This window comes from Phalacrocorax carbo, chromosome 6 (genome assembly GCF_963921805.1).
Source record: "Phalacrocorax carbo chromosome 6, bPhaCar2.1, whole genome shotgun sequence".
NCBI lineage: Eukaryota > Metazoa > Chordata > Aves > Suliformes > Phalacrocoracidae > Phalacrocorax > Phalacrocorax carbo.
This window is the reverse complement of record NC_087518.1, coordinates 45,488,454-45,514,674: the sequence shown is the minus strand read 5'-3', so window position 1 is coordinate 45,514,674 and position 26,221 is coordinate 45,488,454. Positions and strand designations below refer to the sequence as shown.

Sequence of the window (26,221 nt, the reverse complement as noted above, 5' to 3'; positions counted from 1 at the left end):
CAAACGTTATTCTTGTAGTCTGTGGTTCTGGGAAAACACCTTGATTCAGCTCCTCTCATTAGTAAAATACATGACATATCTGTGACTAAGCCTTACAACTGTGCAGTTAGGACCAAAAATCTACCCGTCACTGTAATTAATGCCTTTGGTGTAGATGGAGATAGCGGAGCTGACAGGCTCTGTTGCTCACGCAGACGCTGAAGTCCACAGAGAGGTGACAGCGTGCAAGGCAAGGCAGAAATTTGGCCAAACACGTGAACGGTTTTCCCCGCCCTCAACCTTTGCCCCTGCCATTGCGCTGCACTCCTGTCTGAAGCGGCCAGACCTCCTCCACCATGATGTTCGGAGTCAGGGTATTCCTACAAAAAATCCTGATTCTTCTGCACGTTACTATGTGTGTTGTCATTGGCAAAACACTGATGATACTGTTCCCGAATGCCATGAAAAGATACATCCTAAAACAGGGCAAAAAGAGCAGAATGAACGAGAATCCAAAATTCAGCTATGAAAACTGGGGTCCAACTTTTTTCAGCTTCAACTATTTGCTCTTTGTGCTGAAGGTGAAGTGGAAGAGGCTGGAGGATGAAGCCTATGAGGGACACCCTGCTCCCAACACGCCAGTGGTGACTTTCAACGGGGAAGTTCGTCATCTCTTTGATTTCATGCAAGGTCAGTAAATCAGCCATGTGGATGGGTTTGGTTTGCTAAGACAATATCTAGCCCACAACCTAGAAAGTACATGGTGGTTTGTTCCAGATTTAAAGTGGCTAGCAATACAGCAGAAGAAAAAGAAGTTGCTTTGTCCGCTGCCTCTCACTGAGATCTCTGTAGAACATGGAATTAATCATTAAGCTGCAGTCTCAATCTCCATGGGAGGGATTACAACCTTCTCTGACTCTGCTTTTCTAATTACATATATGTATGTGTATTTATGTAGAAAATAGGATGCAAATTTGGAAAAGAGATACACATTATCTACAGGAAGGCACCCCCTTTATTAGATTCTTTAGGATGTGAGTCTACGCTAGCAGCACTGCTTGAAGTTAAGCCCAGCCAGAAGGAAGATCTTAAATTTCAGATAATTTGGCATAACCATAGACTAAAAGAGGTGCTTCAAAGTCCTGCAAGTTCTCTTAAATTGAAGCCTTGCAATCATTAAACACCTGCAGGCACGTACTGTGTTAATTTGTAAGCAACTGCATAGACACTTTTGCTGGTGGCTTGTGTAACGTTAGTTTAATGAATAATGATCTATAACCAGAGTTCTGTTTGGACAGGAAATTGCAGAAATACATTGAAAGCATGAAAGCCTGTGATATGTGACTGAAAAGTGCAGCTTCCACTCAGCCCAGCTAGGACTGACACCTCTGAAAGAGATCAAGACCTGTCCAACAGGTTCATTAAACAGCATTAAGACATCTCTGAACCACCGTCCTCTGAAAAACCTTGCAGATGATCATGCTTAGCATTCTTAAGTTCTTTCGTACTAAGGATCTCAGGGAGGCTGTGATGAGCTACACGCTGTATATCCATTCTAGACCAGTTCCCTATTCCAAAGCATTGGTAACTTGAGAACTGGTTCCCGTGATGAGGACACAGGCAAAGCCATGTGACTGCACGGTGCCTTCTCCCTTTGCTGGGCTTTGCACAGGAAAGGGTCCCCCTTGGTTAAGCTCATTGCTGGATCCGGCACAGGTCAGAGCCAGGCTAGGGAAAAGAAAGCATCTGTATGCCTGTTTTGCACAGATGCAGATGTTCTGCTGCCGATTTTAATGTCCCAAGGGGAAGTTATGGGGCTTACCTACTGTTGCCCAGGAATCTCTGCAGCAGAGGCTCAATTCAGTGCATGTACGTAATCCTGCCCTTTCTCCCTCTACTGATTTAACCACAAACTGTCCCTTTTTTTCCAGATAACCGACCTTTAATCCTGAATTTTGGAAGTTGCACCTGACCTTCATTTATGTTAAAATTTGATGAGTTCAACAAGCTCATCAAAGATTTCAGCTCAATAGCAGATTTCCTTATCATCTACATCGAAGAAGCTCATGCAGTAGGTACAGTACAAACATCACAGTAACGCCTAACAAAACTTCAGACACACCATCATTCCCTTAGGAAGGAAAGTGTGTTAACAATGGAGGGAAAGAAAGTTTTCTCAAGTCAAAAGTGGCAACACCAAATCTAGGCACCAGTTTGTGTCCCTAATCATCCAAAGATTTTACTCACACTGAGGTACTCCTGCTGAAGACACTCATCTCTCTGAAGATGAAGCACGCAGTTGTATCTTTACAAAACTTCCTCTCAGTGTTGGTACAGCTCCTTTTGGAAGGGGCAGGGGAAAAAAAAGGCATTTGTTAGAACAAAGGTTAAGCGTACAATGCCAGCATGTTACGTGTTTTAAAAAAAGTAATTCATTTTTAACACGATTAAAGACCAGGATGCAGGCTCGAATTTGAAAAAATTTAGCAAACTATTCACACTCTTTTACCTACCCTGGACTCCAGATAACACATTGGCACTGATTTTATCCCAGGGCTAAGGTGGTTTTCTCAAACCTAACATGTAGTTTTCAAGTTTTCTAACAATACATCACTTCTAGTAGTTGAGAAACAGGTAGTAACTCAGTCATCAAAACCTTTTGCTTGTTTCTACTTTACTCGGAAGAGTTGTGTGTAAACGCATGTTTGTGTATTTCTGAAAAAGGAAGGTGTGCCCTGGCTCAAATGTTTCACTTCTCACGGATCTGAAATTTTGTTTTATAGGCTTAATAGAATCAAGCAGAATGAAGAGTTCCATTGTTGCAGCTGTGCTAAATGAAGGGGTATCAGCTGACAGCACTACTTACCATTTTTAAATCCTCTCTGTGCCTATAATTTTGACAAATCTTACCCAAATAGGATATATGTTTCCCACCTGTTATCTTTCTAGGGTTCATTATTGTGGGAAAATTCCAGCTAAAATACATCAAATATTTCCAAGTCCAGGGCAAGGGGAAAATAGGGTTTGCTGAAATTAAAAGGAAAAAAAAATACATCTTGGGACCATTTATTTGAAAAGCTCTAGTCCTCTCATACTGGGGGGGCACCTTTCATTTCATCGCAAGTTTTGGTGTTGGAAGTAAATTGCAGTATTCTTTTAACAGAGTTTTGGGATATAACACACAGTATGTCTTTACCATTAACACCTATTCAAAATGTTCCTTGCTAAATCCCTTTCTCATTCATTTTAGATGGATGGGCTTTTAAAAACAATATTGTTATTAAGAATCACAGAAGCCTTGAAGATCGAAAAATTGCGGCACAATTTCTTCAGGAAAATAATCCTTTATGTCCAGTGGTTTTAGACACTATGGAAAACCTGAGCAGTTCAAAATACGCTGCATTGCCGGAACGACTCTACCTACTTCAAGGAGGGAAGGTCATCTACAAGGTAAAAAATATCAACAATAATAATAAGCACAATATATTGAGATTTTTAAATATCAAAACAATTTGAGAATGCTTTATATTTAACAGTATTTCATTCTGTTTGAGAGCTAAAAATTTCAGAATTCACTGTAACTGTGCAGCAAAACCAGTCTGGGCCTTTATAATGCACTTATTTGCTGTACACTTCTGTCTTGCTCAAATATTTATCTTTTGGCTCATTAGGAAACCTAGGTACATCTAAGCTGTGAGATCCAGGAACACTTTCCAGCTCCAGGATCCAGATGTTGGCCCTGTCCCAGCTACTGAGCAGGGTGTGACCTGTGCATACACCATCTCCCACGCAATGGATGTCATGCAAAGGAAGCCCAGGCACACCTGCCCACAGTTCTGGTGCAGCTGGTGTTCTCTAAAGGACTTCTGCTTTGTCTGCTTGAGCATCACTATAATGTTATTGCCTTTGCAGGGAGGAGTGGGGCCTTGGAATTATCACCCCCAGGAAATACGCACCATCCTGGAAAAAGTGAAATAGAAGAAAAGAGGACTTCAGGGTAAAGACTGTCTGGATGAAAAAGCCCCACAAATAAGTTTTCACAGACATAACTGTAAGAAGAAAAAAGAATTTAAACATAACAATAGAGATAACAAGAATAATGTACATGTATCTAAGGAGCATCTGTAACGTGGTTCCTTATGTGTTTGTGTAGAGGTTTTCAAGTCTCATCACTAGAACTCCAACTACTGCACTACAGTATCTTACCACACTTACGCCGCACGGAGTAACGAATAGCGGTTGGGTCCATTGAGTGGTCAGGACTGGATACCATCATTTACATTTGTAAGAAATATCACGCAGGACAAACTTCAGGGGTGGTGACATTTGCAGAGGTCAACTGGCATGCAAAACAGACTTCAGCTGATGAAGATTCTCTCTCCCTTGTATACATACGATTTCCCAAAGTGTTCACTTTCACTGACTCCAGAAGGCTTCTGAATAAGACAATCTCTATCAACATTTGTTTCTATTAATACACGTTATGACAGTCATAGCATAAAGCACAGACGGCTGTGACCTGATTGTAGAAAGTATTTATAGAAACAAGGGATTGATCTGCAATTATTAAAAATCTATCAGAGCACTTCATATGGCTTCAGATTATTTCCATCCCTGCCTTGCCCCTCTCCCCCTGAGTTATTTCTAAGCATTAGTAGGTGGTTTTCTTCATCCTATTGATCTTGAACAGGTGATGAGAAAGTTACCAATTTAAGAACCTTTGCAGGACTTGTTTGACAGTAGGGAGTAACACCTCCCATTTAAGTATTTCACAATTTTTTTTTCTATTTAACTGAGAGTGCAAGGAAAACATTTCACAGGAAAACAAGTTTTAATTCATATATTAAGAAAGCCTGATATAAACATACGAATTTAAATGGACTCAGTTATGTTCAGGTGTTCTAGGGTAACAGTCATAAAACTAGCAAGCTGTTACTACCACTAACAGGAGTACTGCATTACATACATTAAACTGATGGGGCATACATACTACATCCATACCTTCAAAAACTCTTTAATACAAGGTTTTAATAATAAATATTCTCTGTGATACAGATATCAAAATATAACTTCTTTATAAAAACACTGAGGTACAAATTTAAGCTGGACTTAAGTGTTTTCTGCTGTGCCCTCTGCCATCACCCGGTGCACTGATACAAAATGATCAAAGGCAGATTTGATGATGAAACGCAAGTAAGTGGCTTGGAAATCAGGAAGCTGTAGAAGGGAAAAAAAAATGTTACTGTACTCTCTGTAGTAACATAACTAACAAAAAATATTTGCAGAAGTTTGTTAGTCGAAAGGATCTAGATATTTCTGTGTCTGTTTCTGAATTACACCTAAATCAAGCTCTTTGAATATATCTAACCAGCTTCAGAGCTTCTTTAGATGCCGGCAATTCAAAGAAGTCCCATCCCTCCCAAATATTGCAGCCTTAAAAGCAACAACTGAAGGAGGAAAGATTGCCACATTTCTGGAAAGAGCTCTTTCACATAGTTAGGAGCAGTAGGCAGGTGCAATTTCATGCCATAATCTACAAGTTCCTATATCTAACATCAATTTAACAGTAACTGTAAATAAAGACATTTTGGTTTTTCATGGTTTCTCCCCAGTTAGTCTACACATCCCATGTCATGAACCGCTACTGGCGTACACTGTAAATACTCACTGGAAATTCTTCCATTTGAAGCTGTCCTTCTGTGTGTTGCAAATCTAGAAAATACATTTTAATGCAAATAATGAATAGTAACATTCAATGGTGTGAAAAGCTATATAGCACCAGCCTACAAGACCAGAAACCTGGCTATTTTCCCAAAATATCCATGTTTTCACTCAATGTTCAAAGAACCCAACAGGGAGCCCAAAGAATTTTTTATTATATATGCAAAAAGTGATAGTTCCGTCCAGAAGAACATTGCTGGAATTATTCAGGCATCTAAGGGGAAAACGTAGTTAAGTTACTGTGAGAACTGCTCTGCAGTATAATATCACAATTTTTTCAGGAAAACAGGGATCTCTGCGAGACACGCAATTAAAATACTAACCAAGACTAACTAATATTAACAAAAATAGTCTAGGTCATGAGGCTTTACCAAAGGCTGACAGTGTTACTGATCTCGTTCCCAGACATCTGCCATGGCACACTTTTTAGTGCTACCCTCCCTTGTTTTGCTAGGAAAATAACGTTTTCAAGCTTCATTAGCAAGTTTTATTTTTGATGAATTATCTCAGTAGTAACAATAAAAGTCAATCAGAATCCTTCCTAGTTTGACAAACACAAGCTTTGTTATTCTAAAACCTAGAAATAGTAAATGAACCAGCAAATACAAAGATCAACATCACTCCCACAAAATCCCTGCTGCTTCAGATTCAGAATCTTACCTTTTTCAATGCACAGCTCAAAACCTACTGGGTCTTTAGATACGCTTCTTTCAATCCTTAAGGTCCGCACTAAAATATAGATACATTTAAAATATCAATCCAAATTCTCTTTATTGATATTTACTGCATCACTTTTAATCTACAAAGCACTTAAAAAGCATTAACTATTCCATTCTTCCTCTAACTTATGGGGTAGGACTATAATACAAGCACCATCCTCACGTTCCAGGTTGGACAAACAATAACAAGTTTTCACGTCTTTTGCGTAACGCATACTAACGGTCAAGCTCCTGTCTCTGTGCTCTGGCCCTTTAACAGTCCTTTCTGTTTTAAAACTCAGTTTCCTTCACAGTATTTAAGAAAAAAAAAAAACAAACAACCTAAGATGAAGAGAGTTCTGTCCTATGAAATTATAAAAATCATTATTCAGCATAAATCATTAAAAGAGTTAAGTATTGCAGTCCAGCCATCACTGTGCGACAGAACAGTTAATTACAAGCTCAGCACAAGGTGTTCTAAGAACAGAACAAGTGCAAGCACGGTAGATTTTCCACCTTTTTCCGATTTATTTACGAAAAAATGTGTATGTGACAGACAATCGCTGTGTTAAGCTAAATGAATTAAATTAAGCTTTATGAATCTGTTAGAAGTAGCTACTTACAGAATGTGATACTATTCTGAGAATTTGCATACAGACACACACATTTCAACGTAGTACGTATGACACACCACAATACATGACGTCTTACCCAAATAGCACTGGATTGCGACTTTGCTGATTTTTACACATTTAGGAAAACCGATGATGAATTCCTGTGGGAACATGCCAGTCGTCGTCCAAAACGTTTCTGAACTTCTGCGGAGAAAAAGTACAAAAGCCCCACCTGCAGCTTTCCATCTATTACCGTCCTGAAATTTATCACAAAGGAAAAAAAAAACAAGCTGCAAAGCTATTTTTATTTGGGGTATTTTAGGCAAACCCTTGTGCGACAACGGGGAAGCTCTCTGTCGGTATTAATGCTTGAACGTTCAGGCTCTGTACCCGAGCAGTGCCACGGAAGGACTCACGAACCGGGGGGGCGGGGGTGTGTGGTGTGTCCCAGAAAAGAGGTAAATTACGTGCAAGCAAGCATGGCCGGGTAGGCAACACACAGAGCTGGGCGGCGGCGCCAGCGCCGGGAGGGAGCTCCGGGGGGAGTGGCCGCCCCGGAGGAACCGCTTCCCGCCGCGGCCCGGCACCCCTCACGGCCCCTCCGCGCCCGGCGCTCTCCTCACCCGTCCGCTACGCTCTCGGCGGGGTGCTGTTCGTCGCTGGAGGTGGCCAGGACGAGGGCAGCCCCCGCCGAGCTCAGGCACCAGTCGGCGGCCCTCATCCCCGGGCGGCGGCGGGCAGCGGAGCGGCGGGGAGGGCCGGGCCCGCCGCTACCAGGCAACGGCGGCGGCCCCGCGCAAGCCGTAGAGCCCTCCCTGCGCGCCGCCGTTCCGCCCGCGGGAGCTGCGCGATGCTCCGCGAGGTCCCGCCGCCTCAGGCTACGCGCCTCAGAGGCGCGGGGTAGGCGGCGCCCCTCAAGGCCCCGGCACCCCGCCGGTGCCGCGGCCTCCCGGGAGCGTCATGCCCCGGGCCCGGCGCGAAGGGGCACCTGTGCCGCTCCCGCCGCACAAGCGGGAGATTCAGGGGGCGGGGGAGGCTGTAGGGGACCCCACCGCCGCTCCCGGCATGCCCCGCGCCGCCCCGGCCCCGGCCCGCTCCCGGTCCCCGCCCCCAGCGCGGCTCCGCCCGCCGCCCGCGGGCGCTGCGGGATGGGCGGCGGGAGCGCCGAGCCGCGGCCCGGCTGACGGTGCGTCGGGGCGGCCCCTCCCGGGGCAGGTAGGTGGGAGCAGGGCCCGCGGCCACGGCGGGGCGAGGGGAGCAGGGCGCTCCCTCCTACCCCACTCCTGCCGCCGGGGCGGACCGGGGACTGGGGGCCGGGGGCCGACCGGGGCGGGGACCCTTCCCCTTGTGCCCCTCAGGGTTGTGGCCGCTCACGGCGCGCTCAGCCCCGGACAGGGCCCGATCCCTTCACAGACACCCCTCCGGGCAGGGCCCGACCTCCCCCCTCACCTCTGCGGGGTTGGACCGGATCCCCTCGGCCCCCCTCTTCCTCCCGAGCAGCGCCTGGTCCCTTCAGTGATCCCTTCCCCCGCCCCAGGCGGGGCCCGATCCCCTCCTGCCCCGCAGGACCTGACCCCCCCAGGCTCTCGGGGCGGGAGGTGACAGGACCCCGTCCCCCCCCCTTCCCCCTCCACGGCAGGGGCTCACCCTCCTGCCGCCCGCCAGCACCCCTGCTCGCAAACCAGCGCCCCCCGGGACCGGCTGGGCTGGGGAAGGGGCACCAGGAGCCTGCCCACCCTCCCGGGGGGGAGATTCTCCAGCAGGCTCCATTGCCCTGCTGCAGTCGGCCATTTGCCCTCCTCCTCCTCCCCCTCGGCGCCTGCAGCAGAGCCAGGCCGAGCTGTGGGGCCTGCTTCCCCCACATCCGCAGACCCCTCGGCTCCCCGTTCCTGTGCGGGCAGGACGGGATCCAGCCCTGGGCCACTGACGGGCACCGGGCGCGGAGCGGCAGGGCCAGGCCAGAGCAAGGGCCCTGCCCTCTCTGCCAGCCCGGGTTCGGTTCCCGCTGGACTGGTGTTTGCGGTTTGATGGCAGACAGCGCACGCCCCTGTTCCTCGCAGCCTGGCCTTCCTTTTACTGCAGGGTTACGTGACCTGCTCGGGGCACTGAGGAGAGCTGTCAGGGTTTGGGGTCTTTCCTGAATAGTGTTTTCCTCTGTGGCTATTCTTTACCTGTCTACGGTTTGTTTTTGCAGAACTGGACGAGGGGAATGTCTTACTGTCTCCACTCAGAAAGCCATTTGGATACTGGGCCAATATATGTGCGTGAAAATGGGAAGCTGCACGTGGTAAATCAGGGTGCAGACGGCATACAGAATGTCACTCCCAAAACAAGACCTTTTAGGCTGTTTTCCAGAGGATTTTCAGTGGAACTTTGTATGAACAGGGAGGACGATAGGGCAAGGAGGCAGAGGACTGATCATTTCATCTTCACATACACTAAGGAGGGGAACCTCCGGTACTCGGCCAAGTCTCTCTTCAGTCTAGTGCTGGGTTACATTTCTGACAATGTTGATCACATTGATTCGTTGATTGGTTTCCCAGAGCAGATTGCTGAAAAGCTCTTTTCAGCTGCAGAAGCAAGACAAAAGTTCACAGAACCAGTAACAGGACTGAGAGCTCTGCAGAAATTTACTGAAGCATATGGCAATTTGGTGCTATGTTCATTATGTTTGCGGAATAGGTAAGTGTGTTGAGTAACAAATATCGTAATCTGCTAGTGCTTTTTTGCTAGCACACTTAAAGTTTCCCTTAAATTATATTCTCTCAAAAATAATAATTAAAAAAAAATTTCTTGGGTCTTATGGCACCACCTAATTTTAATGAAATTACATGACCCTTGCCTCACTCTGCTGCTTGCTTCCTGTTGTCCCATTCCCATTTTGTCCCAAGTAACAAGCAATAGAACAAGAGGAAATGGCCTCTTGTTGCGCCAAGGGGAGGTTTAGTTTGGATATTAGGAAAAAATTCTTCTCCAAAGGGGTTGTTAAGCATTGGACAGGCTGCCCAGGGAAGTAGTGGAGTCACCATCCCTGGAGGTATTTAAAATACATGTAGATGTGGTGCTTAGGGACATGGTTTAGTGGTGGGCTTGGCAGTGTTAGCTTAATGGTTGGACTTGACAATCTTAAAGGTCTTTTCCAACCTAAACAATTCTGTGATTCTATGATTCCTTTCCTACAAGTGCAGCTGCTGGTTTCATTCTAAGATACAAACCATCAGGCTACATCCATGTTAACTAACACAGGATTTTACGTGAAGGATTAAACCTGCAACTATTTTTTAACAATAATAATCAGCACTTCCATAGCAATCTGTGTGTTTAATGCCTTCTTGGGTATTTCATGGGATGCTTTTGTAATTGCTGTTTATAAACATTTCAACATACTTAGCTGACTGTACAGATAGAATACAGCCTTGCAAACTCTCTGGGTTTGTTTACTATTAAGCTTGCTATCCTGTTTCATTTTGGGGTCTCAGAAGATCTTGTCGGTTACAGGCTTTGAAGTCAGGCAGGTTTTACCTTAGTTTATCGTGGTTCCCCATCACCATGTTGAACGTGATTTAACAAGGTTCTAATGAGAGTCCAGCAGCAATTTTTCCATCTTCTTGATGCCCACGTTGTCTTTCACTAAGAGAGTCTTACCAAGCTTAAAACTGGATTATGATTTTAAAGCCTCGTTCCTACTGAAGTCTTTCCCAGTAATATAATCAGTCTGTCTTCCATCTGTACACTTGAAAAAGGGATGGTTTATCCAGTTTAAAATCAAAGTACAGGCATATTCATCTGAAGTGCCAAGAGTGTTTTGAGCACAGTAGGAATGTTTGAGCAGAGGTCAATTATCTTTTCTTATAACCTTTAAACCTATTCCCTTTTTATCTCTAGTACAGATACTTTTTATGGGATTAATTCAGACATGAAGTTACCTATGGCATCTTTTGCCATTACAGAAAGCTGAGTTAAGTATAGAGTCTTTGAAATCTAGAAAGTAAGATATTAAGGCATTTTCTGATGAATCTTATTTCCAAAAGAGCCCGGTCTTCTCTTCACAACCCCCTGAGCTAGTAGTATCTCTCAAGAGTTGGCTTGCGCTCTGACTGTACATACTGCCTTCTGCATAGCTGAATTGCATGGCAAAGGGATTTGGTGGGGTAGTTTGATAGGTATACTTGCAGTGGGAGGATAGTACGGTCCCTTTATTTGCATGGCCAAAGAGGTGTTCCTTGAGGGATCAAATCAGTAAGCACCCCTCATTTCTGCAGTGAAGATGCTGACCTCAGGGTTTGTCTTGCTATGGGGAATATAAGGTAAATTCAGAAGAGATTAGTGAATTTGGGGCTTGTCTTGCCACAGGGATAATAAGTAAATGCAGGGGAGATTGATGAGGTAGTGACTGCTACGTGCTTATTACTGCATATTCATGCATGCCATTCTTCAGTGGTTTGTTCTGATCTCTAAACCTCCTACTGAATAATTCCAGCACAGATGTTTGCATGGCTGTGGAGTGAATCAGATCAGGGAACCAACACAGCTGAAAAAATAACCCACTGAGTAACTACTGCCTGGGGTGTAGTCACAGCTCTAGTTGGAGTCCTGCAGGTGTCCTGTAGGACCTTTATCTCCAGTGAAGTATTTTATTTACATATATAAGAAGTAAAATTTTGCCAATTGACAAGCTATCCGGATATATTTGAAGTAGATTTTAAACCTGGATGAACATGGGTTTGTCTACACACTTCCTAGATACTGAGGAAGAGCAGTTTGTGAAGTTGATTTATGGTAAAATGGAATATATATTCTGCATTATTCTGAAATAATACAATAATAATCTGAAAAGAAGTCCCTAACTGCAGTGTTTGCAAGTTGAAATCTTAATTGTTAGTCCAATAATTTCAATCAAAGCAAAACCATGACATTTGCTCAAGGAGAACACTGGAAACTCAGATGTGTTGTGTGCAGACTGCACATAAAAAGGTACTTAGGACAGCTGGCTAATTTCTGTCAATTTTCACATAGGTACTTAGAAGAAATGACTGCATTATGCTTATTACACTTGAGGATATAGGTGCCTTCTGTGCCAGAACACTGATAGCTTTTGGGGTTTTTTTTCCTCTTTGCAGATACCTGGTTATCTCTGAAAAGCTAGAAGAAATTAAGTCTTTCCGGGAGCTGACATGTTTGGATCTCTCCTGTTGTAAACTTGGAGATGAACATGAACTGCTAGAACACCTCACCAAAGAGGCTCTGTCTAGGTACTGATTTCTTGACATATAGCTAAAAATTACACTTTCTTTTCCTATCACTAAGCCGTTCAAAAAATCAGGCTGTGACTTTAAAGGAAAGTTTCACAGGCAGCAATTTCTAAGTTTGAAGATTTTGGTTGTTCATAAAACCCATTCTTGTAGTAAATAAAATACAGAATTTATTGTAGACAAAGCCTGGGATCCAAAGCACATACTGTATCATAAAAGGTCCTACAAATGTGCAAGATAATTTACTGTCTTGAATTTTTAAAATCAACTTCTTATAATTTTCATTGGCCAGGTAAAAACTGCATCTTAAGCATTTGGAACTTTTATTTCCTTTTTTTTTTTTCCTTCATTTCCTTTTCTAAGAGGAAACTTTATCCACCAAATTTTTAACCAAACCAGTGTTCCAGATGAAGATTTCTGCAAGAAGTAGGTTGAATATTTAGTTCATTAAAATTTCACAAAAATAAATTTTGTAGTTTTCCTTGATACTAAAGATTGAAAAGTAGAAAATTTTGGAAAACAATAGGCCGGATGGCCGCTAATTAGGGGATATTATGTTACTATAAGATTTTGGTGCATTTTGCATCAAGGTTTTGTCTTGAAGTGCTTTGGAGAACATATTAGTGTTAACGTTTTTCCCTGAGTTTTGTTTATCCATGTTATAATACCTCATTGCTTGCTTAAAATCATTGCTGTGTCTCTTACCAAATCTGTCCTCCCCATTTTGCCAAGCATTTTTCTCTTTTTAGTTGCGAGTGGAGTTGAGATTGGCAGCCTCGATTAAATAACTTCAGTGTATAAAGAACCTTATTGTCTCTGTTAGCAAATGCTTGTGCTCTAGGATCGGTTTGTCACTGGAGCTCTGGAAATAGCTGGTCAAGTAAGCACTCCTGTTGAGCTAGCAGAGGCAATATAAAGATATTTATTAGTCCTGCTAACCCAGGCTTCTTGCTACTTTTGACTAACGTTAACAAAGTAGACTGAAGGGTTGGCACAGGAAGACCCCAGCCTTCTGACACAGAGTTTTAGGACGTTTTGCAAAACTGTCTATAATAATGACTATAAACTATGCGTTTGTATCCTCCCAGCGTAAAACGGCTTCTCCTGAAAGACAACTCTTTATCAGATGCAGGCCTTCGCAGAATGACGGCGCCTGTACGAGTATTGAAAAAGGGACTTGAGAATCTTCTGGTGTTAGACTTGTCTTGTGAGTACTTAATGGTTTAACATTAGAAGCAACCTATATCCTTTCTGATAAAGAATTTATCCTCCTTAATATTGAAGGAATACAATTAATTCAGTGCTTCCCATAAGCCAAGTTCTCGACCCCAAATTTCACCAACTTTCCAGAAGGCACAGGTCATACCTGTAGCCTCAGCCTCTTACTGCTTACGTAAATATTTTAATAGTTTGTGAATTGGTACTGTAATACTTGTATTTTGATCATTAGAGGGAAGAAGTCAGTTTTGACTCACTTTCAAAACAAGAAGCATACTACAAAAAAAAAAAAAAGCCAAAATACCCTTGTTTTGTTCCAGTACTAGCTTTTGGAACAAATAGTTTCTTGGTATTCTGATCATCTTTCTCCACATCTTGCATCTTAGTTAACTTTACTTGACCTTACAGGTAACCCTAAAATCACAGATGTGGGAATAGGATACCTTCTTTCTTTCAAGAAATTGAATTGTTTGGACATTTCTGGGACAGGTCTCAAGGTAAAAGAGCAACTGTCTAAGTTTCCTGGACAAGTGTAATCAAATATTCTTCCCCTCTGACTACTTTATTTCCCTTTTCACTAGGATGTTAATGCTGTCATTAAGCGGATCCAAATGCAGATAGGCCTGGTTCATTCAAAAGTGCCTCTGAATGAATTTGACCACAGTAACTGCAAAACAGAGGGATGGGCAGAGCAGGTATGGGGTTTTAAGTGTATTTTACTCTCTAGAAATTGTCCTCATGGAGTATTAAATCACTGAATAGGAAAGAATAAGGGATAGAGTTGTTTCCAGTGATATTTCTGTAAATTTTACAGGAAAAATTTTAACCCCTTCAAATGTTATTTCAGACAGTTTTGCAGTGGGAGCAGGCAGTTATGGAGGCCGTCAAGCCACAAGATGACTTGAGATCCAGAACAGCAGCTCTGCACTTCTGTACGTAACTGCACGGAGACCACATAGCTTATTTGTTTTCTTTTCTACGAGGAATATTTTAATTCTTTTTTATTATAGTACAGATAGCATCTCAAGTGTGCCATTTCAGCCATTTGTGTGTCTGCATTACAATGTGTGAGTTTTCTCATTTGTTAGTCTGCTGGGTAACTCTTAAGGTACAGCATGGCAGCATGCTTAGGGCAACATATAATAATTGAGTTTTCTCCTTAAAATTCTGAGTCTGAAATATAAATGTTGTTTTTCCCTGTGCACATTTCAGCAAAGCAGTCAGCATTCCAGGTTGGCTTGGCCAAAACAATTTGCAACATAAGTAAGCATTTTACAGCATAATTCTGTTTTTCCCAAAATCTAAACTTGATTTTTTTTTTCCTGTAGATGGCAAGACGCACAGAATAGAGGAAGTGGTCACATGCAAGTTGGTGGAGGCAGAAACAAAAGCATCTGGAAACTTGCAGTTTTATAAGGAAAAAGTTCCAAATTGTCATTTACCTTTGAAAAAGGAGGTTGCAGGCAGCCATGAATTAAAGAATAATAAAAAAAGAGCTTTGGCCGAACAAGAGAGAGAAAGGACTTCCAAACAGAAGCATCTGTGCCTCACTGTGGAGGACTGGGACTTGTTAAATACCTACTAAGTCAGAAAGAAGTGGGTCTTTCATTGTTTTCTTGCTGATGACAGAATTCAGACATACGGAGAGGGAGTAACAAAGGAGACCAGTATTGATAAATCTGGTTGCTGTGATATGCTTGTGGGTTAACCTATGCTTGGGGAAGGACAGCGTCAAGAAGGTTGATGATACTACTGTATATTTTCAGTACATAATAATTTTTTCAAATAAAGTTTTTGTTGCCATCCTTAACTAATTCTTCTGACATAGGTATCATTCACAAAAACAGCTGGTCCTACTCCTTCTCTCTTGCCTCCTGAGGGGCAGAAGACTATTCACTGCAGCTCATCTGAAATGAGGCTGCACTGCGCTTGTCAAGTGCCCTGGGACTTTAACAGTGCTGGTAGAACATAAACCTCAGCCTGCAAGCACCAGGCTGTGCCGACAGAGCTCTGACAAAGGGAGGAAGCAAAGAGGATAAGCATGGGCCCCAGGGGAGGGAAGCAGAGAGACAGTAACCCCTCGGTAACAGTTATTGCAGGAATCCAAACTAGAACAGAAGTCCCCTGTCTCCCTCCTTCTAGCCCAGGAAATGAAAGCTGAAACTCTGTTACTGTAGAGATTAGACTCTGCAGTTATAATATATTATCCCTTATAAGCAAATTCCCTGCATTTGAGTGCATTCTGTGGTTTAAAACCCATTCTCAGTGTGCACACATGCCTGCAATATACTAGCTGCTTCCCCATCTGAAATTCAACATTCACTGAACTACTCATATTTGCTGTAAAAACCCTAGATACTCAGGCTCATTCTGTGTTGGTCTGGCTGAAGCCAGCTGTACAGCGGTAATGATGCAGGCATGTTTATCATTGAATTCCTGCCCTGAGTGTTTCTAAAATTGGTGGAGGTGCACAGTGCCCGTGAGTTGGGCACAGCGACCATCATTGTGCTCTTAGGCCTGTAAGGCCAAGAATTTACAACAGGTTTCCTCTACTAGTGCTTAATTAGGGGATATCTTCCTTTTACACTGTTGTTTAAGCCAGCGACAAGAAAAGCAACACCTCCTTGGAAATCACAAAGAAGCCAAGAAAAGGAACATTACCACGAAAATGCATAAAGAGCAAAACCCCTTTCTCTCATTGTTCCTTTATTGCTGAATTTTCCTCAAAAAAACAACTACAAACAAACAAAACAAACATACTTGTATTCAAGGCCTACATTTTGTTCCCAGAAACTCGAGGCTATTAATAGCCTCCACTGACAACTATGTCAGTCTCAGCCCTCTGCTGAGACAAATAATGGCACAACTAGTGACTTAGCAAAACAGCATCTCAACAGGGAGGAAGGTGACTGTGGCGCTCAAGTATAAGCCTCCTCCTGCAGCTGGCTTCTGGTTCAACAGTCACCATGGATTTCTTTTGCTAGCCCTTCCACCACTGTGGAGAGCTGCTAATCTGACCGCAGAGATATGCATGTCTCCGAGAAGCGTGTACTCCATTTCACATCACTAAAGCAGCTGGGAACTGATGCCTTGAGCCGGAAAATAAGCGCATCATGATTTGACAGGAACGGTCTGCCCAGGTCACAGGCTTGTTGGAAAATAATACAGTACAGCTTTGCTTTTCAGAAGAGGTGTTTTAGAGCACTGTGTTTCTTACAGTCTCCATCCCTGGGTACAATTACTCCTTTTCTTAGGTTTTTTGGTTATCAGCAGACTTCCTTTTTTAAACACACCACTGTGTAAATTTTATCCTAGGAAGATAAAGACACACTTATGACTATGTCCTCAACCCACTAATCTCTGGTTATTGCTCTCTGTAAGGCACACAGCCTCTGCTGACCAGGAACAAGGCAGTAAGAAAGAAAATTACAGGAGGAGACGCACCCTGAAATAGATCAGCTCAGCAAGGTGCCCATTTAAACTGCCTGCTGCATCCCTGGCTGTTTCCAGGGTGGTTGCTGAGTCTTGCTGCCTGTGGACCTGCTGCTTCACATGGCTCTCTTGGCTAGTCTTCTCACAGGTGTAAATCCAGAGCAGGATGAGTCTCGGTTCCTCTCTCCTAACCCGGCCATTAATCACAGCTCTGGCATCCCAGGAGCACTCCCTGGGAACTGATACAAGGACATCAGCCAGAGAGCAGCCCTGGGGCTCTACCCTGCCCGTACCAGGAGGGCCAGCTACTCTGACATCAGTAAACCTTTACTGGTTTTGTGGATGCAGAAATCATATTCCTGACCCCATTTCTTTGTCATTCATCTGAATTATAAAATTTCTTAAGAGAGGGGAGTGTGTTTGGTTTCCTCTTTCCAGTCAGGGATATCCTCCATGCCCCCTAAGCCTGCCTCTGTTTCCTCACCCTACTGCTGAAGGGGAGAGAAGGCGGCACAAGAATCTTTCCTGCCTTAAGCCAGGCATTTGCTTTCTTTATCATGTCTCACAATAAAGTAAGAATTCCCAGATCCTACCATTGTCCCCATCCAGCCAAGGCAAGCCACCACCTGACCTTTGCTGCAGTGGAGAAGCAGCCTTCCTATACAGCAAGCACAAATGTCCAATTCCCCATGTTCACACATTGTACACCCAGACCCTTTCCTCTTCATCCTCAGGAGCATCTTCTAACTAGGCAGAGGTGAGCTGTGGCAATGATTGACAGGCATTGGCCTGAGAGAATACAGCTGTTGCCATATGGGTCAGCCTGACCACCATTCTCTTCCCAACCACAGCAAACATCAGAAGCTCCAAGAAAGTGATGGCTGTCCCAGTATCTTTGACACAGAACGAGTTCTGGTTTTTTACCAATCATATTGGCTGGGTCCTATGCTGAGCATGAGGGTTTCTGTATTTCTTTTAACAGCTGATTAGTTCAATCCTTACAGTCATTCTGTTATCTGTTTATAGTTCCCGTCATGAGGGATAAAATTATTCTTCCCTTTCTCTCCCACATTTCTTTGACTGCAGCCCCATAGAAGGATGCAGCAATTGTAGCCCACCTGCACCCTCCCAAGGCAGAGAGCTTGCGCATCTTCCCACTTCAAAGCCAAGGAACAGGCAAACAGTCCATGGCCAAAACCCATCTGAATCAGAAAGAAACTCTTCTTCCTCAGGAAAGAGAGGCTGCCTGGTAGCACTGCCTCTGAATTACCCCTCCTCAAGCTCGTCTTAAGAAATGTTGCAAGACTTCCTCATTGATTGCCCCAGAACAGACTCTGGGGTAACAAGAGGAACAACAGCAACTACAGCAAACCAGGCTTTATTTACCAACCCTGGTTACAACAACCAGCCTTATTGTAGCGTTAGATCTCTGTGACTCTCCAGTAAAAGTGTGCGTCTGTTCAGGCTTTGATTGAGGCTGGAAGCTTGCAAGTGAGAAATGTTTACCTAGAAAACTCATAACCTCTTTTCCAAGCTGCAGCACTGCATGCACTGCAATAACGTTTTACAGGCATGGAGAAAGCAAGCCATCCATCTTAGCCAGGCGTGGAGAAGGACAGGTTATTAAATGTGGCTTTAAAAGTTTCCCGTAGTACCAGTTTTGTTATGCAGAGTTTTGCTGTCTCATCCCAGGTGAAGCATGAGTCAGAATACAGTAAAGCTATTTTTAAAATATCTCTTGATCTACAGCTGCATCCCAGCTCCAGAACAGAAGAAACATTCACCGTAGATACAAGTCATGATGACATGCCGAGTTGCAGATCACAGGACAGAGAGGAAATTAGTGAACAGGGTTTTATTTTTAAAGATATATGACCTGGGATGATGGTGGGAAGAGTATTGCCTGATGCTTATTTTGGGCCTAGTAAAGTAAGGGCACTCATCATGAACATGGGTTTTTCTCAGAGACGATGTTTTAGGCACAGATGAGATTTTTCAAAGGAGCAGAGAAAGACCACATCTTTCTTAAATTTCAGTGGCACATCTGTACCTATACCCTGGGGACTGCTTTGAAGGTTTGGCTGACTGATCCTGCTCTGCTGGCAGAGGAACGGAATGAGCAACGAACAGATCCCATGTCATCCCACACCACCCTGGGAGCAGCTGTGGCACTTGGTTTTCTGCTGCTCTCTGCTCCGAGGCTGCAACATTTTTCTCTCCTTTCCTCGCCAACTTCAGTGCAAACTCATCCCAGCCCCACGGCTGTTCTCAACCTGCTGAGCTGCTGCTCCAGAACTGCACAGCCCTCAGAGAAGTACATTTCATATACACAATGGTTCCCTGCCCCTGCTCTGCAGGGACAGCTATATGGCCACAGGGACATGGTGATTTATCCTCACAGACCCTGAAACCTTTCACTCTCCACTTCAGTTTTCCTTGTCATTATGCTCTCCATGTTGGCCTTCATGGTTTGAGAAGAGCATAGGGGTGGCCTGCGCAGCAGCTCCCCAGCATGTCACCCTCAGCGACGGGTTCCTGAGGAAGCATCCTGGAAGCATCAGCACAGAGCCTTCAAAGCTGCTGCTGAAACTATCTGCAGACATGCTCTGAACACAATTGCAGGCTTCTCCTCCTGCCCATGAAGATAAAGAGCACGAAGACTTGTCGGAGGGAAACACTAACCCAAGGGCTAGAAAGGATCACCTCATTCAGCTCCTGCTCTTCAGGGTAGTCTTCAATGTACCTTCATCTGGCTGCATGCAAAGGCACCAGCGTGTCCATACAGGAGAAACCCCTTGCCAGGGCTGGCCAGACACAGGTATCCATGTTGGCAGCAGCTGGCAAACAGTCTCCAGCCTGCACACAACCCATCGAGCAATCGCAGCAGCGCTGCAAGACAGTGATCTGCCCATGTAGAAATGACTCGCCTTCACACAACAGAACCTGTGAAGGTGTCCCACAGCCGGTGTCTAGCCTGCAGCATCGGCTGCCGTAGGCTAGAAGCACAGCACTTCATCCCTGTTCAGTGTCACTGCACACTGGTCAGAGCACAGCTGGTGAGGGCTTGCTTGGGCTGGAGCTTCCCAAGCAGGTGGCAGAGAGGGAGGACACTGAGGTTTAGAGGTGACAGTGCACGAAGCACCCTGTGGTCTCCAGTGCTGCTGGGTGCCAAGATTTCATGGTCTGCAGATATATTCATCCGACCAGCTGAGGCAGTGCTGGATGCTGTCCCGGCACAGCCTCCTGGGGACGCAGGAGCAGTACTCGTAGAGCACAGGGCTGCATCTCCACCACTCCGACCCGCACGGGGGGCAGGCAGCCGCTGGGAGGGATGGAAAACAGGGAACAGAAATACTTCTGCTGCAGTAACCTCTTCCCTCTTTTCTTATGCAGGTAGCTACCCTTTCATCCCTGGAAGCTACTGAAAAGCCACTGGTGATAACCCTGAGTCTGTGAACCCACCAAAGAGGACACTCGCTTGACGCTACCTGTGGGAGACAACCAGGGAGTGCGACATTGCAATGACCTTCGTGGCAGTTGTGTCATCCTGGGAGGAACAACTAGATGTAATTTATTTTTTTTAGCAAGCTACTCTAGAGAAAGCCGCTGATACAGGCAGATCTTGCCTAAGGTTCAAAACCACGGGGGTGAGTTAGGAACAAACCTGCTGCTCATTTTAGCAAGAGAAGGATCTAGATGGCTTTGGAGCTGCTGATGCACACTCAGGTCTCCCTGGCTCAGAGGTGTACCCACCTCCTGACCAACAACCAAAGGACAGTTTGAATGATCACTGCTGCCTACAGCTACGCATCACAATGAAACTGCTCCACACTCAGCAAGCCACAGAGGAGGATCAACTTTTGGGGCTGGGAGCAAAGCAAGGAGTCTTTCCCCTCTCGGTTGCCACCAGGCTTTGACACAGAGCCCTTGGCAGCTGATGGGATGGAGTCTGCATGGTTCATACTTAGGTCCTATTCCAGCTATGTTGTGCTTTAGCAGTGGATGCCAGCCTCCAGGCACTTCCAGCAGCATCAGTGAGCACCACACCTGTACAACCTATTTCAATCCATCAGCAGGAAAGACCTTTTGCCCAACAGTAGCCAGAAGAGAGACTTACAGCTCCCCATCTCATCAGAGCAGTCTCCGCAGTCGTTCATCCCGTTACACCTCTGATCGGCGTAGACCCAGTATGCGGGGTTACTGCAGCGGAAGACCAGGTATCCCGGAAGGCTGTGGGGCAAGTCACCTGCAAAGGTGGTCACACAGGACACATGCTCAACTCCACTGGGCACAGACACACAGGCTAAAATGGGGATGGCAGCTACCAAAGGCTGCTATCATGGGGGGTTCGGTTGGTCCTTCTCTGTGTGGTGTCAGGGCACAAACAACACCGCAGATGGGAAGCTGTGGTCGAAGAGGGAAAGGGATGCTCATGGCTGAGCCATAAGCGGAGTCTGGGTGCCCCACACTTCTGCTTTAGTAAGTTTTTTTCCAGGGTAACTGGTCAATAAATTAACCACATAGGCATACAGCTTAACAGATGGAAGAAAACTGCATCATGGTTTAAAAAAAAACCAAAAAACTAGGAAGATCAGAAGAGCTTGGAGTCTTTGATTACTGGCACTCCCGCTGGGTTTTGGGCAGTACCATCTCTCAGCATCTGCCCTACAATGGATCTACCAGGCTTATCTGCTCACGTACACAGCCAGAAGCACAGAGCAGGATTAGAGGGACACCAGTTGCTCTGTCTCACAACAGGAAGACCAACAGGAAGACAGGAGGATGGTCACAACAAAACTGCTCACCACAGAATTTCTCCTGCTCATCCTCTCCATTCCTGCAGTTGCTGACCCTGTCACAGACCTGGCTGGCCAGGATGCAAGTCGCTCTGTCGTCACACAAGAAGCCCGTCTGGTTATTGGAGGCTGCACAGAAGCGATTCACTGAAAGGACAGCAAGAAATACTTTATTTTTCATGGAGCGAGGAACAGAACAAGAGCAAGAAATAGAGACTTCCGAAATCCACTTGTTCTAGAAATAACCAGGGGCCAGGATTAATCTCTGGTAGGTTCATGGCAGAGCCTGAAAACTATACCAGCAGTGTGAAGCATGACTGTGCCACCCAGAGTTACCACAGCTCTATGGGGCAGGACACTGGAGGTGATGAACAACTGGTGGTGACTCAGGCTGTGCAAGGCTGGCACAGCCCTGCACCACCCTGCTGGTCCTTTTCCTTCCTCTCAGGCTGTGGTAGGAAGTGCCACCTTACACGCGGTGATGGACACGAAGGCTCTTCTCACACAACGTAATTTTCTAACTCCCTTACCGTAAAAATAACGCCTCTTGGGATACCAACCTGGCGTGCGCAGCAGGAGTCCCAGCGCCACTGCCAAGCCCACAACAGCGGCGAGGACAAGCAGTGCTGCAGCAGATACGCAGGCGTGTCTCCGCGTGCAGCCCATGTGGGCACTGCGGGGCCGGCAGCAGCCTGTTGGGAGGCGAGAGCGAGAGGTGATGGGCTGGGGGAGGGTCCAGCAGGGCTGAGTGGGGTCAGGGTGTTTTGGAGGGGAATGGTGCAGAGCCACAAGGGTGATGTTTCGGGAGCTCTGCATGCGGGACTGGCAGGGGGCTAATGGGGTTTAGGGATTGATAGTTGAGTTTTAATAGCCAAACACCTCCTCATAGGGAATTTTGCTGCTTGCAGCGTGCAAGAGTGCATGCCACTATTGTGGAGCACTGGGACCAAACAGCACAAACAGGGTGTCTCTGTTGGAGCTCACCCAATGCACTCGGATGCCAAAGGGTGGAGAAGGCCAAGCCCCTGCCAGACCCTGTGGGACAGGAATGCCCTTTTCATGGTGGGAGCAGCCAAAACACAGGGCGGGTGAGTGTAAGGCTGGGAAAGGTGCCCTCCCAGAGCCCACAGCAAATCTCCTTAAGAGGTAAAATTTCATTTTACAGCACTTGGGGCTTTCTGCCCCAACCAGGACTTTAACACTCACGCAGAATGAGGCTGAATTATCAGCTCAAAATGGTGAGAACTGCATGAAAAGCCACCCTTTCCCTCCTCAAAGACATGTCCAGGGTACAAAAGGCAGTGACCTTCCAGGGACTCCAACTTTCAGAAACTCACATAATTAAATCAAACCAAACACGGAAGGTAAAGGCCAAACCCACAGTCATTGCAACACAACAGCAGCGCACGTAAGAGCAATGCAGATCAGCTGCCTTTATCTCAGCTCTCTGTAGCACCAGTGCTTTGTCTCTAAACCAACATTGTATTTTCTTGCATTCCTTTGTATTTCCAGACCAACAGAAAAAAAAAATTATTGCAGTCATCTGAGAAACATATAACCAGTCACCTAAGAAAACACTGTATGCATAATTGGATTTTGGTATTTTTGAACTTAAAGAGCTTTGATCAAGAAGTTAGAATTTGCCTTAGCTGTGCTTCATATTTACTTAGCTGTTGCGTTGTACAAACACAAGTGAAGGCACAGCCTTTGCTCAAAGGGATCCTGGCTGCAGTAACAACCCCTTCTGTCATGCTTGAGTGGGAATCAAATGCAGAACAGTTCAGCTTGAAAGAAAAGTGACAGATTACAGCATGTCTGCGTCTACAATACTTTTGACCAGAAAGCACAGCATTTGCAAACAGGCACAAGTATAAAGTTATGGAAGTGATGAAATGTTGTTGCAACGCAATCTACAGATTTGCTGTTGATTCTGTTTGATCTCACCTCCTCCTCAATATGGACAAAATTTGCTGAAGTTTGGCTATAAAAACATTTAGAAAGCCTATAGCAACTTCATTGCGAGCCCTTCTGTGACAGACAAGGATTACCTATCATGCTACTATACCGGAAGACTGCCAACTCCAGGCCAACAAAGAACGGCTAAAGTTTATTAATTTTATAGTCTGGATGTTTCACTACACAGAAGTTGGGGTGGAATCAGTCTCAGCAGGCCATAAATACTGGTTGTATTTTACATTATGTAGATAGTTTCAATTGATTTATACTTTAAATAATAAAAATGTTAAGCTCGATTTTATTTGTTACCTCTTTCTTCAGATAAGGACTTTGTTGAATCAGAAGTAGCTATATCACCATTTCTCTAGAAGGAAAGGAATAAAAGACTGTTTGCAGAAGCAGCACCCAGTAACCATGCCTTTCTAGTTCTCATACCGCGTTACCGAGGAATATATAACATATCCCTTTATTTTTACATACAAGCAAAAATTGCCTTGGTGGAAAAGTGGCCCAGATTTAATTCACAAAGTGATCAGTCAAATCACCTTTTAAATCCTAGTTACCAATTTGTAAAACAAACACTAATGCAAGTCCAGTGCTTTATATCAATACTTTCCTTTTGTGTCAAATTAGGTTAAGTAGAAACAACTTGAAATCCCACAGAACCCAGTGATAAAGAGGTCAGACAAACAATATTATCAAGAACACATGTACTTTAGGGAACAGCTGCCCCTAAGATTTTTCCAAAGAGGAGGACTGTACCTTGGGGTGAGTTTTGTTCATGCTTCCCACAGCTACAGCCCTTACAGCAGCACAAAAGACTACAGAAGAGTTTTCTGCACCTAACAGGAGTAAGGTTACCAGGATACAAAACCCAACAGAGGCAGGCAAGCAAGGAGCGTGCTGCTGCCTGTGCACTCAAGCAGGAGAGGACGGGGAAGGCATCACTGAGCAAAAGCTCCAGCTCCAGTTGGAAGCGGGTTTCTGGTTTGCTTCTCATTCCTCCTGGCTCCGTCTTGGTTTCACAACAGAGCATTAGGCAAATCATAAAGGACACAGATTTTGGATGCCAAGAACGCTGCTGCCATTCCTGACGCCCGTTCAGAAGATGAGTGCTCACCCCCCGTGCACCCCAATGCCAACCGCATTTTCCCCGCTGCTGGCCAGGGAGAACCCCTCTTCATGATGAAAGCTTGAGTAAAAAGAGTCTGATCATCTTTATGCAAGTCTCCTTTCTCCCTACCTCCATCCCAAGACAGAGCTGACATGCTGCCCTCAGAGCAGCATCAGTCCAGGCTCCTACAAGGTGATCAGATTTCAGAAGAGCTGTGCAGGATACATCTGGAATAGCTTCCCTGCTTGGGCAACAAGCACAGGCATAGCAAATCCTCCAGGGTCCTCTCTTTTACTTGCATACTTGAATTTCTAGGCCTGCAGTAAGTCTTGGCAGCTCAGCCTGTAGCTAACAAGAACTGACAAATAGATTGCAGCCTTCTAAACTGGCTGCAGGTCTCAGCACAGCGCCTGCGGAGTGGAGTTTTGCAGCCTCAAGGATAAAACGTCATGAGCAGGCAGCTTCGCCACAGGGGTAGTGGGGGAAAAAAGCAATGGCACAAAGTGTTGGAGGAGCCCATGTTCTTCTTGCTTGCAGGAAGGTCCATAGGACTCAAGTACCTCCAAATTGTCATCACCTCACATAGCGATTCCTCTCCAAGCAGTAGCAAAACTAGCTTACCAGGGCTTTGGAGGAGAGGCCAGCAGCTATATTGCCTGTAAGCTGGCCCTGAGACAGCTGCCTTGAATTGATTCAAAGCACCAAATAATGCCCAACACAGGAACAATTACAGCTACGTCCCTCTCCATCCCCACATATACAACTAATTCTCAATTACATGAACACTGAGTTAATATATGCTTCTTGACAAGGGCATCTGCCAATGCTGCACTCACCTGTTCACAGACCAGCCAGAATTAAATACTGTCTTTTAGGAGCTCCTCCTTTGGCGTGGCGACACCAATTTGTGCAAAGCAGAAGCTTCTCACAGGAATACATCACTGTTAAACTTGGCGCTAGAGAGCTCACCTGTTCTGGGAGCAATTTCGGGTGAAAACACCAAAGCCCAAGCAGCAAAGAGCCTGCAAGTTTGGGCACCTGCTACGATATGGAAGAATGACAGAAAAAGGGTTTAAACCTGAATATCTTAAATTCTGGATCTGTTTATCTTTAAAGATGAAGTTTTAGTTTCTAATCAGATTTGATGCAGGACTACTTTGAGCCTTCAAAAAGCTTATTAGGTGACTGAGTTTGCTAGGAGTTCCACGTAGGCGCGGGCCAGCTATCCACCCCCCACAAAAGAATCCATGATGAAAACGTTTCGAACACCGAGTAAACCCACTCTTACAGGCAAATGTCCATGAGACCAGACATCTACCACCATCTGTGTCCTACACCAAGATTATCAAGCTCAGCTGTAGCCAGCCAGGCAGCTGGGTTTTAGAATAGTTACCCCACATCAAAGACTGCTAGTTCAGGAAAACGAGTTCATGGGAATGAG

General features: G+C 45.1%; 4 protein-coding genes across 7 annotated transcripts; 2 read left to right on the top strand and 2 right to left on the bottom strand.

Annotated features, from left to right (window-relative positions):
• The first annotated feature begins 277 nt into the window (after nucleotides 1–277).
• Nucleotides 278–4,569, top strand: DIO1 (iodothyronine deiodinase 1). Of its 3 annotated transcripts, none has more exons than XM_009503152.2 (4): nucleotides 278–669; nucleotides 1,911–2,054; nucleotides 3,230–3,429; nucleotides 3,892–4,569. In XM_009503152.2, the coding sequence occupies exons 1-4, from the start codon at nucleotides 336–338 to the stop codon at nucleotides 3,955–3,957; spliced, it is 744 nt and encodes a 247-aa protein (XP_009501447.2). In that variant the 5' UTR covers nucleotides 278–335; the 3' UTR covers nucleotides 3,958–4,569. The 3 variants fall into 3 exon arrangements, with proteins under 3 accessions (XP_009501447.2, XP_064311122.1, XP_064311123.1); XM_064455052.1 differs by lacking the exon at nucleotides 3,892–4,569 and adding an exon at nucleotides 3,651–3,877; XM_064455053.1 differs by lacking the exon at nucleotides 3,892–4,569 and having other exon boundaries at nucleotides 1,911–2,050.
• Nucleotides 4,570–4,977: 408 nt separating this feature from the next.
• IFT25 (intraflagellar transport 25) lies at nucleotides 4,978–8,090 on the bottom strand. The gene is made up of 5 exons (XM_064455054.1): nucleotides 7,636–8,090; nucleotides 7,110–7,216; nucleotides 6,361–6,429; nucleotides 5,648–5,691; nucleotides 4,978–5,196 (listed from the first exon to the last, which is right to left on the bottom strand). Exons 1-5 carry the CDS (start codon nucleotides 7,731–7,733, stop codon nucleotides 5,089–5,091), a joined length of 426 nt encoding a protein of 141 aa, XP_064311124.1. The 5' UTR covers nucleotides 7,734–8,090; the 3' UTR covers nucleotides 4,978–5,088.
• Nucleotides 8,091–8,098: 8 nt separating this feature from the next.
• On the top strand, nucleotides 8,099–15,292 carry LRRC42 (leucine rich repeat containing 42). 2 transcript variants are annotated; one of them, XM_064455050.1, is made up of 8 exons: nucleotides 8,099–8,227; nucleotides 9,207–9,694; nucleotides 12,133–12,264; nucleotides 13,353–13,471; nucleotides 13,891–13,979; nucleotides 14,064–14,177; nucleotides 14,330–14,414; nucleotides 14,811–15,292. In XM_064455050.1, exons 2-8 carry the CDS (start codon nucleotides 9,222–9,224, stop codon nucleotides 15,065–15,067), a joined length of 1,269 nt encoding a protein of 422 aa, XP_064311120.1. In that variant the 5' UTR covers nucleotides 8,099–8,227; nucleotides 9,207–9,221; the 3' UTR covers nucleotides 15,068–15,292. The 2 variants fall into 2 exon arrangements, with proteins under 2 accessions (XP_064311120.1, XP_064311121.1); XM_064455051.1 differs by having other exon boundaries at nucleotides 8,121–8,198.
• Nucleotides 15,293–18,690: 3,398 nt separating this feature from the next.
• Nucleotides 18,691–24,480, bottom strand: LDLRAD1 (low density lipoprotein receptor class A domain containing 1). Its single transcript, XM_009502431.2, has 6 exons — nucleotides 24,429–24,480; nucleotides 23,976–24,030; nucleotides 22,271–22,402; nucleotides 21,720–21,857; nucleotides 21,032–21,160; nucleotides 18,691–20,236 (listed from the first exon to the last, which is right to left on the bottom strand). The coding sequence occupies exons 1-6, from the start codon at nucleotides 24,447–24,449 to the stop codon at nucleotides 20,091–20,093; spliced, it is 621 nt and encodes a 206-aa protein (XP_009500726.2). The 5' UTR covers nucleotides 24,450–24,480; the 3' UTR covers nucleotides 18,691–20,090.
• Between the last annotated feature and the right edge of the window lie 1,741 nt (nucleotides 24,481–26,221).